General features: G+C 35.6%; 1 protein-coding gene across 2 annotated transcripts in view; it reads right to left on the bottom strand.

Moving 5' to 3' along the window:
- IDE (insulin degrading enzyme) overlaps positions 1-15,290 on the bottom strand; it is a 48,497-nt gene that overhangs the window by 26,682 nt on the left and 6,525 nt on the right. For both annotated transcript variants that reach the window (XM_018069185.2, XM_018069186.2), the window contains exons 6-11: positions 14,830-14,992; positions 14,118-14,210; positions 13,480-13,571; positions 11,780-11,860; positions 9,611-9,714; positions 194-296 (exon numbers count right to left, since the gene is read on the bottom strand). In XM_018069185.2, coding sequence (XP_017924674.1) covers positions 194-296; positions 9,611-9,714; positions 11,780-11,860; positions 13,480-13,571; positions 14,118-14,210; positions 14,830-14,992 — 636 coding nt within the window. The remainder of the gene's footprint in view (positions 1-193; positions 297-9,610; positions 9,715-11,779; positions 11,861-13,479; positions 13,572-14,117; positions 14,211-14,829; positions 14,993-15,290) is intronic.

Below are 15,290 nucleotides of genomic sequence, written 5' to 3'. Positions count from 1 at the left end.
CACTGCATATTATGGATCATTTACAGCAAAAAACATTTTAACACATAACATTAAACAGACTTATTGTATGATTTTCATGCTATGTAGAGCAGCAGATTTAACCTCTCCCTGGAACTAAATGGAAAATTAGACAAAGGGTTTGCCACTGACTTTCATTTGCAGGTATTAGAATATATTAAAAGTTTTAACATGCCTTAATAACTTCATCAGAAATCGCTTCTTGCTTGTACTGTGTTCCATACCAGTCTTCTGTTCGATCAGTTTTTCCTTCAAAAGACTTGGAAACTATTGCAACTCTGAAAACAAAGAGACAAAGCACTTTGTCATGAATTTGTCTGAGAAGAGAGTGTGAGAAATTATTCTGAGCACTGTTTCTGCTCCATCCCCAGAATGCATTTATTTCTGCAAACAGTCCCTGGACAATTACAGGGTACCTTGGATAGCAAGTATATGTATACCAAACTACACACTAAGGTTAACCTTATCAAGTTAATGTTACCATAAGGATCAGCAAGTTCAATTCCCTGCCTCTTACATGATTACATAAAACTAAACCATATGACTAACAGCATCATGCAGATGCTCTCTGAACTAAAGAATACACCTAAATGAAAAGAAACATGAAAAAAAGAAAATTACAAATTAATCAGTATTTTTTCAGTAGTCTACATGACAGGAATCAAGAAAACTCCTTTAATTCTTTTGAACAAACTACAATACAAAAGAGTATTCAATGGAAATAAGTGGCTAACTTCAAGAGTAAACAGGTATTTCTAAGAATTTTGAAGTGGTTAAAAAAGGTAGCACAATTACCTCCTACACATATTTAATAATCGCTAGATGCTGAATAGCACAGTACCAAACTTTGTCAAGTCTTGTGCAGATGACTTAAATGCACATTACAACATCAAAATATGTACAATGTAAGTGTTCTTTTTTAATCACAGCATCTTCAGACCAGGAACATTCTGTTATTTATTTCTAATGTGCGCAGCAAAGTGGGGTGCAAATCAAAGCAGGCACATGTGGATATGTCTCCAACTATAGTATCATTACTTTACAATACACTTGGGATGAATTTTGCAATATATTGAAAAGTTTAATTATGTAGACTAATACTGTAAATGCCCTTGTTCTTATCCCTCCCAGTTCATCTAATGGGTACACATAAATCACTAAATGATCCAAGAAGGCTGAAGAAAACAGGATTCTACTGTATTTAGTTCTAGATGCCCCTATTATGAAGATTTTCAAATTATTAATGATTTAATCCCTGCATTGCAGCTCGAGTAGCAGGAGAGCAGTGAGGTAAACAGCCAGCATTAGATGCACTTAAGCACATGTCAGAGTTACACGGAACTGTAAAGACACATTCTCTAACAACAGATTCAAAAACTGAAGCAGGACTTGCTCCACAGATGGTCTAATTTTGAGACAATATTTTAAATCAATATACTAAAGAATGTTTTAGGGATGCAGATTTCCTCTGGGGTGAGAAAGGGAGAAATTTTTACTCCCCAGCTTTTAAGGAACCACATGATTAGCACGAACACACATACAAAACAACCCTTGCTCCTCTGCAGAAGTTATGCAATATCCAAACCAGAATGAGAATACTTATTTTTAGTAGATGCATTATTTCATCTCTCATTGCTAAAAGGCAATAGACATAGTTAACATTTTTAATGTGCCTTCATACAAAATGGTCTCATATCTGTTTGCATGATTTCATTTTTTTATACGAAAGAAGCACTATTAAATATTCAGCAAAGAACTAAGCATTTTAATCCTGGGAATACTTGTTCTTGTGAAAAAGCAGATACTAGCTTGGTCAACAAGGTGGAATCTGTTAGAGAGATTGTTGTTTTTATTAAAGCAAACCACAGAAATATTCTGGTTTGCATTTTAATTTGAACAGCTGGTGAGTAAGAGTTCTATCATGTTGTGCTGGTTTTGCCTGGGGTAGTTAATTTTCTTCACTGTGCCTGGTATGGGGCTGTGTTTTGGATTTGTGCTGAACACAGGGTTAATGATATACAGATGCTGTTGTTGTTGCTTGAGCAGAGCTTACACAGAGCCAAGGCCTTTTCATGATCCTGGTTAAGGAGGCTGGGGGAGTGTGGCCCATCAGGAGGAGACATGGCTGAGACAGGTGACCCCAACTGACCAAAGGGATATTCCAGACCATGTGGGATCATGCTCAGTATACAAAGTGGGGAGGAGAAAGAGTAAGTGGGGGACATTTGAGTGATGGTGTTTGTGTTCCCGAGTAACTGCTGTGCCTGACGGGCCCCTGCTCTCCTGGAGGTGGCTGAATACCTGCCTGCCCATGGGAAGCAGTGAATTAACTCCTGGTTTTGCTCTGCTTGTGTGTGCAGCCTTTGCTTTCCCTGTTAAACCGTCTTAATCTCAACCCATGAGTTTTCCAGCTTTTACCCTTCTGTTTCTCTCCTTGATCCCAGTGGTGGAGGGATGAGCAAGCAGCTACGTGGTGCTTAGTTGCTGGCTGGGGTTAAATCACAACACTGGTACAAAGTTTGTAAGAGACTATAAAAACCACAAAGTCTTTTAGAATTTCAGAGCAACCTACCAGGTCTTTTCATGCAGTAAATAAAGAATAAAAATAAAATAAAAAAAAAAAGTCTTAAGTGAAAAGATTATCCTGGTAAATTTCCAATAATCATATGGTCTGAAAAGCAAGACAAAGATGTCTTAAGCTGTAATATACAGATGTCTGTTATTCAACATTTCCTCCTTCTACCCTTCTCCAGCATACTGATGTTCAAGTAGTAGTGACAATTCAAGCATCCAAACATTTGCTGTAGGAACACACTAAAATTAAAGAGCTAAAAATAATTCTGTCTGCTCAACGTATAGAAAATGAAACTTTGGAAATCAGCATTGTAATTCTTCAAGCAGTTTTGCTTCAAGGGATCCTCCTGCTCTCCCTGTATCCCAAATCACTAATGGAATGATTACTGACATTTTGAGCTCTCAGAAACATACCCACAACGACATAAACAAATTGGAAGGGATTTCACCTGTCCAAGAATTACAACTTAAACCAAGATACAAGCACCAACAGGAATGAAGACCAGGGCATGAAAAGAAGAGGAGAAAAGAAGTACAGCAGTTAGAAATAAAATGCCATACAACTACTTAAATGTACTGTAATTCATCTTTACAGTTACCAATTATGTAATGTTATTTTTGCTTTTAAATTCTGTGTTGTGCTGTACAGCACTATGAACATCCCTGTGTTTTAAGACAGTGTTGAAATGCATGGGAAAAGCAAGACAAGCAATCAGGCAACCTTCAATAGGATCTGCTTAAAATGCAATTAGGCTTGGGCCATTCATGAATATGGAACTATACATCCAATTTACTTCTGTATTTACATTCTTGTACCTGCCAACTGTTTTAGCCCTCGGTTATGGTCAATTTTCAAAAACAAGTACAGTTTCTATAATGTGATACATATTTACTGGATACCATCTTGTTTTTCACTCTTCTGAAATCTAAAATGAAGCTAAAAGTGACAGATCCACAGGAGAGTGTTACTTGGGAAGAGAATGTGTGCTTTGAAATGAAGGTACTTCCAGGAAAGATTATCAACTATTATTCCAGACTTACATAACAAAACTCAAGGTTCTAAGGGTGAAAAAGTAATAGAGTTAGAAAACACATTATCTGTGATATTACTAACAAACACGTCAGAGCAAATTTGTTGCAAAAGAAGAAAAATCTATACTTATAAAGGATCAATGCCCTTTTTTAGGACCCAATTTAAACTCTCTCTTCCAAATTATTGTCAAACAATGGAAAAAAATGTATCTTATTCATATGCATAACATAATGTGACTGAGGTAAAAACAGTAAAATTCTCCATTTGTTCATAAGTTCCCTCAAAACCATCAGTAAAACTGATGCAAGGCAATACAGGCTATTTGAAGCCACAAGCATACAATTCTCATCAGAAACCAGAGTAAGAGGGGAATCTGCATGCAGAGAGATGCTGCAGGGGTTTAGCACTGTAATCACTCTGCAGAAGCACAAGTTATTTGTCAGGGTTCAGTAAAACTAAGTCGCTACAAACGCCATGGTTTGGGGGGGGAAATAAGTGAGCAAATTGTGATTTTCAAAATTGTTACTCAGATACAATGCAATTAAAAATAAACACATATATTCTGTATTTCCAGCATGTTTGTCATCAGGGGTGAGCATCCCCAACTGCCCTGTGATAACAGTTTGCTCAGTGTCTATGAAATTCTAGCAGTTAGAAATTCCTGTATCAACATTTTTGGCATTCATTTTATTTTTCTTCCCTCTAGGATAGGACTAGTGCTGCACTTCTGATATCACGAGAGGAAAAAAAGCCCACTTACTATCCAAGGGAAAATGTTCTTTAGCTGTTTAATCTGGTGAGTCACTATCTTCTTAAATTTTAATAAGAGCATTTATTCTGCAGATGACGAGGAGAAAAATGTATTGGAAATGATAGGAAAATTACATTTTTCAGCTAAGACTGTGACACATGCCAAGTCTATTCCCTTATCTTCACAGATGGCTGGCAAAACCCAATACAGTTTGAAGAAGTAAAAATGATACTTACATTTTAAAATGTTTCTAAGGGAAATTAAGGCACTAAATGCAACAAGTACTGCACAGGGGTGGGAAGAGAATATGAAAACTTCCTGCCATAGTTCAGTTGAATAGAAATGCATATGTATACTTAGTACCATCTGTGTGGATTTTTTCATACCTTTTAAGCACAAAGTTTTTTAAGAAAATAACAGTAGAAAACCTATACTTTTTAAATAAAAAGACATTGATCAGTTGTTTCAAACTCTGAATGCAGTTACTCCAGTAGAGGTATGCCAAGAAAAGTCCTTAGTGTAGGTGAATTCCAATAGGGTTATGAAAAGGAAATTATAAGTAAAACCAAAATACAAAGGAAAAATTCAAATAAATGGAAATTAAACGACCTCAAGACAGAATGAATGCAAGACATAAAAGTTAGGAATCTTAAATTTGGTTTGATGTTTGGTGTTTCTTTTTATAAGTTACACTTTCGGAGATGACAAATAGTCTGAACATAAAGAGTACCAAGATGTGAATGTATAGTTGTTGTAGCGATTGCAAACACCAGCAAGACTTTAGCCTACACATAAAAAGCAACACATTATCATTACTTTGACCACATACCATTCAAACTCAAAGCATGCCTGCTGCTACATCATTACAGTCCACCTGCGGGCCTTATTTGATCCATGTTAGAACAACAACTGATTCTGGCAGTCAGAACTGCATTTAATCAGTCTTTGGTCACTCTCTAGTTTATACATATTTATACTTGAGCCTTAACAGGACAGCTGTCATCATAGCTCTGGGCACTTAAGCTTCAGAGAACTAACCCACTTGTACTTACTGTCGTTAAGCCTTACTAAAATCTCTGCAACAAAGAGAATGTTTAATTATTTAACAATTAACTGAAGAGGCCACAAACCCAGATATATTCCAGTTCTGAAAGTCCTTTTTTCTCCCAATATTTACCTTTCTTTTTTTTATTTTATCCAAATGCTTAAAGTTACACATTTCTTCATCTATTAAATGACACCTATTTCTTAAGGCAGGTAAAGCAAAGAAAGATTAAATGCAACATATTTTTACCAGAATCCAAAAAGCACAAGCTAGAAGAAAGCAGCATGCCACATATGACATCTAAAGCCCAAGATTACACAGAGACCCACAGAAGTTACTAATGACCCTCTCTGATCACCAGCCTTCTTGATTGTTACCATGCCATCATCGCTCTGCCATTATGGAAACTTTGAGACCTTCCTGTACAGAAAAGCACACCTATTCCTGTCCACTTTTGTTTACAAGACACCTCCACCACTGCGCCTCTCCAGTCCAAATGTACTGCACTTTGCTCCTTAAAAAGTCACACAGACACCATTCAAAACAGGCTGAATTTGAAACTGAATTGTGAAACACCCATCTTCATCATCTGAAGGATCAATGCTTCCCAGTTGCTTAATATGCTAAAGCTGATCATCTTCAGATGGTATTTGTTCTAGATGTGTTCCGTCTTGGAAAAAAAAATCCAGCTTTTAGTTAAAATTAATCCACAATTAACAAGTGTGGAGTAAATTCCCCTCTCCAGCAAGTTACTTAGTCAAATGGGAGAAGACTGATGTAATACTACAAAACTACTATAGAAAGACACATATCATGGTAAACTATTATTTTCTTTGGTTACTAATAGTCCAAACACGTTACAGATAAATTCCGTAACTTTTTAGAATTACTTTTTCCTCTCTTTCTAGTAAGATTCTTGCTCATCTTGCTCTTCTCTTGCCCCACTCCCCTTTATTTTAATTGTGGACAAAGACAAATGCAGAATTGCAACAGCAAGCGCAGATATGGGCTTATGTTACTTAAAATAAAAGAACATTGTGAAATGGATGTTCACTACATGTTTGAAAAGAGCACACCACATTCTTCTAAGAACTGTCACCATTATTTTTGTGCTTATAGTAACATGCTATAGGGCTAAATTTTCTCCCTCTACCAGTACTCTCTACACTTTCCCTTCTCACATTACTAGCTTTTGAGCAAGGTTCATTATGGCTATTTTATGCTTAAGTACTGTCAGCTGCAAGGAGCGTCAGAAGACGGGCATAGCCAGCAACAGGGGTAACACAGAGCACTCACAAGCCGTCTGCAGTGTCCAGCAGCATCTGACAAGCCTGAAGAGTCTATGAATGTATTTACATATATTATTTCCTCCAGCAATTTTTGAATGTTTAAGTAAGAAGATGCTTTGGAAGTTGTCTGGCTAGTAACAAAGATCCAATTTACATTTGTGAGTAAGATAATATTGACTGTTTTCTTGCAGTGTTAGGAGTCACGTTTTAAAGCTATGTGAAGGTCTGATAAACATCAGATCTAATTAAGCACCTATAGCTTCTTTACTAAATCAGTATTAACTCAAGTTTACTTATTGCTTGTAAACAATTCTAAAACCAGTAAAGGTAAAGGTTCACATTCAGGTGGAATTTCATAAAGCTTTCTTCAGAGAACAAGTAATTACACATTCTCTCTTTTAATTACTAAAAACAGTCTTTATGTTAAAAGTATCAAAATTTCAAGGTCTTGGGTGGTAGATTAACATGAAAATACATTCAAAATAAAAGTACTAAATACAATAGGAAAGAGAACCTGGAAATTTTCATTAAAGTATTGTTTGTTCAAAGTATGATCTCTTGAAATAGTCAAGCTTCAGTTGACGTATCCCACACACATTACACACAGATCCACACCCACACACAAAGATATAGGCCCTTCTTTAAAGGGCATTAATTACTATGGCAACTACTGTTGCTGATATAGGCAACTCCATTTATTCTATCATTATTTGCATACCCCACAAAACACCAGAACCCCATGACATTTGCAAATACTGTTCATAATCCAAGTTTATCCTACTTTATCCAATAATTATTTGAAATATACCATCTTTTGACAACAAATTTTCATGTATCTTAGACTAAATGAATATACAAGACAGACTTTGTCACAGAAAGAAACATGGTGAAGATTTGTGCCCAAACTTTTAAATAATTCACAGTAATTTCAGAAAGTTGAAATACATCTCATCCTTCTATATCTAACACTGTCTGAAAATTTCAGTGTGGAACATATTCAGAAATAGCACCCTCCCATCATTATTTTTTTCCAAAACACTGATAAACAGGTGCTCAGATACAGTAAGACTGATAGAATACACAAGCAAAAGCTTGTTTCTGTATTTTTATACAGTTTAATAGTATCTCTACACCACTAACTTAATATTACAATTTATTACAACATAAACAAAAGCTGTATTAAAGGAACCAAACTGAAAAAAGGCTTGAAAAAAGAAAGAAAATTCAGGCTTCAAAGTGCTAGTGTAACTGTTGCCTATGCAACCTTGTAATAATAGAGATTGTACCACATTATACATTTGTATAAATATACACACAACTTTACACACTGTTCTACTGAACCTCCGCCCTGTTCAGTGCACAAAATAATTAAGAAACAGTTATTCAGTATTTTATGTGTTTTGCCCAATGCATGATCTGACTTCTCTTTCCAATATTCTCCAAATAAACAGAATTACTACAATGTCTCTTCCACAGCACTGTGTTACAGGAACTAATTTAATGTTTTAAAATATCCCAAGAGACATTTTTTTATAGATAGGAAGTCAAGTGAATCAAGAGATTCACAAAGTTATACAGGAGGAAGACTTGGTAAATTTTAGTTTCCCTGCCCTCTGTAGACTAAACTTAGTCTGCAGAGGCTTTTCTGCTCAGATCCTCCAAGTTTAGTCCCATCAGTTCTGCTGCTGTCCTACCTCAGGTTCCTTGTCTCAGACTTTTTCTCTTTTCTGTCTGCCCAAATTCCATGATTCAGGACAGTCAGCTGAATATCCTTGCTAAGCCTGACATCTTCTAGACTTCTCTTACCTCCACTCTTGTCTACTAGTCCCACTTTCCGTGCCCCTCTCATTTATTTGTCCAATCTGCACTTAACCATCCCCAGCAGTTCCACTAGTCAGCCCCTCTCTCCATCCTTGAGCGAGATAGCAGTTCCCCACAGCTACCAACAGAATACTCCCATGATGTCCTCTGCCAGCTCTCTTGTCCCAGGCTCTTCCTCCCTTTGTTAGATACTTACTTCCTACTCCTTAAGAAATATGCCTTTTTTTTCATCTGCCCTCTTCCTCTTCTCTATGGTTTCCAGATTCCTTCACTTGTAAATCATCATTTCAGCAAAGAATTATTTCCCTCATTCTGGTCACGTTATTGTTCTTTAGGTATTCAAATAGGCATAAGGTACATTTGTTCTTTTCTGCCTCCCTCTTCTACCCCAGTTGTGTGACAGCAGAAGATTCTCAAAAGCACAGGAGGAGAAGATTCCCCTTCTCCTTTCAACATCTAGTCTGACCGACTCCTGAGCCCTGAAATTTGTCCTGCAGCACACTCACTCTGCACAGAAAGCACATGTGCAGTAAGGTCACGCTCACATTGAAGAGATGCTCCGAAGTCTGAGAGATTTTAGCAGCTAAAGACACAATTATTTCTACCCTCATAAATTGATATTTTTCAGGGGGTCTGCTAATTTGCATAAAGTTTCATATTTCTCCATAGGGGAAAAGAAATATATACAGCAGATAAAAGCCATCCCCTTAACACATTTCCAGATCTAGCTCGAAATCATTATTTAAAGCATTCTATATAAAATGTCCCAATAATCTAGCGAGGTAGAATAATTTTGACAGGCTTTTCCTCAGAAGAGTTGAGCTACTTTGAGTAAGAATCTTCTTAAAAACTGTTTCAGGCCAAGGGAAACCACTCCACATAGAAAGGCCTGAAATGACATTTCTGTCTGAACAGGAAGAGTTGCATGCACTTACGAAATAATTTTCAAAGGGAACCAAAGACATTAACAGAACAATCACCTCTTTTTCAGTCACATTTACTTCAGAGTTGTAAGAGATACCTAAGAATTTTTGTTTCCATTAGGTCATTTGCTTTTTTTATGTTTGTGTTTAACTTACCGAACATTTTCTGGTCTCAATTTATCCAGTACCATCTCTATTAAATCAGGTCTGAATTCTTCAAGCAAATATTCAGCAGCCAATACTTCTTCTATTGGATAGTACTAAAAAACAAAGCCCAGAAACACGTAGATGAATAAACAAAACTAAGCATGAAAAAACTACAGTTCAGTAAAGAAAACAAAAGCATATACTTTTGGTCACAAAATCTGTATTACCTCTGTAACTTCAAATTAGAAGTGTGTAGATGTTTTAAAATCTTTCTCTTAAAACTAAACAAGAGGGAGTAACATTCTATCTATGCAATCATACTTCTCATGTATTAGGCAATTTTATATACTGCAGATTTACCATTCTTTTCTCTTGAAATATTTTATGTCTCAATATAAAAAGTCACCCACCTTTAAATAGTATTTTGAGTAAAGTAAAAAATAACGTGGTAAATGCTGACCCCTGCAGGATATTTTTAAAGATAAAAGAATACCAAGTACTCTACTAGACTGAATTTGGGGAAAAAAATGCAAGTAAGCAAAAACAAACAAAAGAAAGAAACAAAAAAACCACCCCATAAAAATCTCCCAAATAACCACTAAGTTCTTTTAGGATTCTCAAATAATTCAATTCTTATTTACAGTAATTTAAAGGTTAAGTATATTTCAATATCTAAAAGCATAACACAGATTTAAACACTTTCAATTCCAACATTATTTAGGATCAAGCTGAAAATCTCTTAAGGTACACGACAACTTAAGAAAAAAAAGTTTAAACTTGTCTGAAAATGATTAGTGTGGTTGATAGGAAAACTTTCTTGATAAACACCTGGGAGGGAAAATTACCAGATGACACTGAGTACTTGCAGTCTGCCAGGCAGTTGTAATTTTTTTGACCGAAATTATTACAAAATTACTTTCTGAATTACATACATTATACAAAAAAATTACTGTGGAATGACTTCCAGAACACTGAGTAACTCATAAAAAGTATTCTGGAAAAGAGAAAGAGCTGCAGGGCTGGAAACCAAGGACAATGAATCAAACCTGTGTTAAAAAAAATTCAAATGTAAATGCTAAATATCCAGAATTTGATGCTCATTTAACTACTAAAAGCAGAATGAGAATTACCATTCACACTGCAAAGCACAGCAAAAGAAAGACAGTGAAAAAAAAGTCCTGAATCACTACCATACTCTTTGGAACACTTGTGGCAACTTCCTGGCCTGATTTTTGAAGCAATTGTGATCAGAAACGATCCAACAAATACAAAACCACTGAAAGACTGTTTCAGAAGTTAGAAGTCCATTTGTTACATAGATTTTAGGCATTTGACTGAACAAAAGCAAGAGACAGCAGCCCAAACACGAATTCTTTAAACGACCATTTAAATTATTTCAGTTCATTCTAATGTTTTTTAGTAAACAAAGAAAATTCTAAAATTAAAGATCACTATTTTAGACTTTACAAATTAAAGGTCTAGGACCATTAATAGGAATTCCTGCAAAGAAACCAAAAGTTTCTCTGAATAAATGCAGACATTAGCTATGCAATGAAGAACGGCTGCAATCTATAAAAGTTACATAATTTCACCAGACAAAAAGAACCCAGTAAACCCACTTAAATGTTCCATTAGTGCAGAATGAGGGAACTGAATTCTGCAAGAAGTATAAAGACCAAGTAAAAGTTACATGATGGTTTTTTCAGTACCAACACATAATCACATCAGTAAAGTCAAACATTTGTAATTTGTAATCTTAATACAAATATTTCTGCTTACTGCAGTATTTCAACATTGTTAACTATGGAACATAGTGGTCATGTTAATGATAAAATACTACTTCTCTATTTTCCCTAATATTTCCTATTTAGCTACAGGTAGACACAGAATAACAAGCTACCTAAGTCTTAAGAAACACTGAAACAGATCAAATAGCAACTCCAGTTACTGTATAAGCAGTTCTACCACGTATAGAAGTATAAAACAGTAGAGCAAACAGAATGTGACCTATTGACTGCCAAAACTAAGATGTATGCAGCATGGTATTAGCTTCCTAAGCACAGGAAGTGCAGAGGACTTTTGCAGATGCCTGTATTTATTAAGATTATAGTCAAACACACAGCTAAATGATTATTAAAAAAACCAACAACCAAACAGAAATGCCCCCCCTCCACTTACATGCAACATTCCTCCAAGCTTTGATGTATAACCTCGTGGTCGCTCTTTATCTTTAAATCTGAATGCCACAGCATTTAGATCCTAGAAAACAATGTATGAATGACTGAAGAGCATAAATTAAAGCCTATTTTAAGAATAATTATTTGCTACTTAATTCCTTTTTATAATGAAAGAAAACAAAGTACTTTTGTTGTATCCACATTATAGCAGTTAGACAGGTACCTAACACAAGTTTTCAGTAACACTCAAGTTGCATAAAACTCACAAGCCATTTGGGATAGTATCACAACGTGAAGTGTTAGACAAGTCTTGTAAGTCCTGTTCATAGTAAGAGATCTATCCCATATCTCATGTATTTAAATTTCCTGATAACTTGAAAACACACCAGCTCTGACACAACCATAGTGCTGCAGTGCAATGTTTGTCATATGTTAACGAACTGAAGTCTTTCCCTCTTCCTTTTTTCGTCCTTTTGTTCAGCCAGCCAATAGGTAAGTTTAGAGATAGAAAGAGTGTGTTTCTTTATGCTGTCTTAGCCACAGAAATAGAACACATCATTCTTAGGATACAATGCCAAGGGTGAATTAAAGAAATCTAAGACTATACAGCCAGTGAAAAGTACAGTCCATCCTTCCAAGAAACCATGCAGAGAGTCTGATTAATTCAACAGTTCAGCTGAAAATAAACTCTAAAGATTCTTTTCATACTAGTTTGCCAGCTCTCTGACTCACCCCACAGTCTCAGGAGTGCTGGGGCTGATACAAGAGGAGCAAGGGAAAGACACAGGGATGAGATAGAAGGATGGAACTACCTCTTTCAAATCTTCTATTTGCTTACTCTGTAAAGTGAAAAAAATCCATTGGGATTTTTAGCGGAGTATAAAGAGACTTGAGACTATTTTTATAGGTGTACAGTGTCAAAGTGTAAGAAACAAAGCTAACCCAGCTGCAGAATTTCTGCTCCTAGAAGAGACTCAACAGTTTTCATAAAAAAAAAGCTAAGGTGGAACAAGAAACTTTCACCCAAGCACATATAGTGAACCAATGAGACTATACACATAAATAAAACTGGGTTTATTCCACACTGACACTGAGAAGTATAGTGCTATCTAATTCTAACAGGATACTTTACATTTTCACCCTGTGCACACAGAACCATTCAGACTTGTAAGAAGCATGAACAGTTCAGCAAAGACTGAAGTGTACAGCCAAAGTACTCCATGAACAGCCTTTAGTTCACTTTTCAAAAACATGAGGGAACAAACAGCAAATGTCCCATTGCCTTTACAATCTCATCTATAGAATTTGACACGTGAAAGAAGAGAGGGGTAGAATAACAGCCATTTCAATTTCCAATTCAGTGTTACCCCTCAGAGAAAATGTTTCCTCCCCTCCTCCTTCAGTGAAGACTAAGGAAGGTTATGCAAAATCCTTGTGGAAAGAGCAAGATCCTTCTTCCTTCACCTCCATTATGCTATCATAACCCACAGCTCTGTAAGAGCTTTTCATAGCTATGTTAAGACAACATATTCTGAATGTACTTGTCATTTGTGTCATGTTACATCTTCAAAATCAATAAACTTAGCTACCATGTGATTATTAAAGGCTATTTACACAGTCAAGTAATCTGTTTCTATTTATAATAAAAGAAAAATTTTGTAAAAATACAACCCTTGCACATATCAAGTCCCAATTACTTACCTTGCACTCTTGGAAAACCCATTCTTGAGGTCCTTCTGTACGTAGTTTTTGAATATACTGAAACATGTGCAAAATAATATCTTCAACATGCACTGGAAAGAAAAAAAAATCCTTAAAAATCCACTTAGTTCTTCACAAAGAAGGAATTCTGATGAACACAAATATGGTTTCTATGATTTTATTTTTCATTACACTCTGATACATCAAGAAATTTAAGGATACATCAAGATATTTAAGGACATCTGCAATCCCACCAGCAAAGTTAAACCAGCTTTTCTCAGACATGAATTTAAGTGTTTATGTCCCCAACTAATTCCAAGAACTGCACTGAACATGTCTTCACATGAAGATATTGATTTATAATATAATTTAACTTGGGTCTGAATAGTATGAATAAGTAGCACACAACAGGTATTAACAGCTTTTACAGAAATTTATTTGAAGTATCTAATATAATCTCAAATAAATTGATTTCTTAGGTGACCTGTGTTAGCATAGTGGGAGGATCTAAACAAAGAAGAGTAACCAGTTAAAATAAATTGGCTTTCAAGCTATAATTACAATTAGTCTCTTCGGATGCAAACACAAACCCATCAGATCAGGAATAACATGGAATGAAGGCACATTGCTTCACTTACAAAGTCCTTCCTCTGTCAAGTCCACATTAATGATGAAAAACATGAAACCTCTAGCACCTTCCTTCTGGCCTCCAACAAGAGTATTTACCCATCCTATGACATCAGAAAGAAACTTTATTACATAAACAAATGTGTAACAATTTATGCAACTTTTTGTATGCTTCAGCAACATAACTTTTTTTAAACATATTTTGATTAATTTACATGTGCTCCTTCTCTTCCTTAACACTTACAGCAACAGTGCAAGTTAAATATAAACACAAGTCAGAACTATCTGATTTTGTACTCAGAGTGATATGACAAACTCAAGATCATTTGATTACTAGGTAATTTATTTCTGCTTGGAACAGAGTGATATAAGGAAAAATAGCAAAAGATACCTTGCAGTCTTCCAGACATTAAGGGAGCTGACAAAGTAGTCCCAAAGTCAGTGACAGAACAGAAACAATTATGTCAAATTTCATATAACTATCTAAACATGGCAGAAAAGGGAACTGCAAGAAATCATAGCTTCAGCAGTCTGAGTGCTTATTAGCTATTTATGTTTACCTGCCACAGAAATAAAAATAAAACGCCAAATCACTTACAATTCAAATTACTCAAGTAGTTGAAGGCTTTAACATACAGAGGTCAATTTTAAGTGAAACTCAGCTAAACTTGAAAGAAATGTGTGATCAAATATTTTTTAATTGTTTAACTTCAAAGGACTTACCCTTGGCTTTAAGCTCTGATAGAAGACTCCCTGGGCCTTCATGCCCAATCAGATGACCAAGGTAATGGCCAGGGTTTGATTTATAGTACTTCTGAAGGTCTGGTATAGGAAATGTGACATAAAGATTTCTAATATCCTTAATGGGTACCACTTTGTAAAGTTGCTGAGGGGGAAAAACAAACAAAGAGACCCATAAACAAAGGGAAACTCATTTATTTTATTCCTCTCAGGAGTACATACTGTGTTCCCTTCACATACATACACGTTATTTCCAAGGTACCTCTGAAATCTCAAGAGTAAAGATATCCAAAACTTAGGGCAATGTGTAGCCATTCATAAGGCAAACAAAAAGAAAACTATCTCTCAGTTGCTTACAGCTGCAACTAAATGTACAACCTTTACTATAAACTATTCAAAACCACACTCAGTATGGAAAAGTGGGTGGAAAATCAATAAACAAA

This window comes from Manacus vitellinus, unplaced genomic scaffold (assembly GCF_001715985.3).
Source record: "Manacus vitellinus isolate BGI_N305 unplaced genomic scaffold, ASM171598v3 scaffold_15_pilon, whole genome shotgun sequence".
In the NCBI taxonomy this organism is placed as follows: domain Eukaryota; kingdom Metazoa; phylum Chordata; class Aves; order Passeriformes; family Pipridae; genus Manacus; species Manacus vitellinus.
The sequence above is the reverse complement of the archived record's forward strand: the minus strand, read 5'-3'. Positions and strand labels throughout refer to the sequence as shown.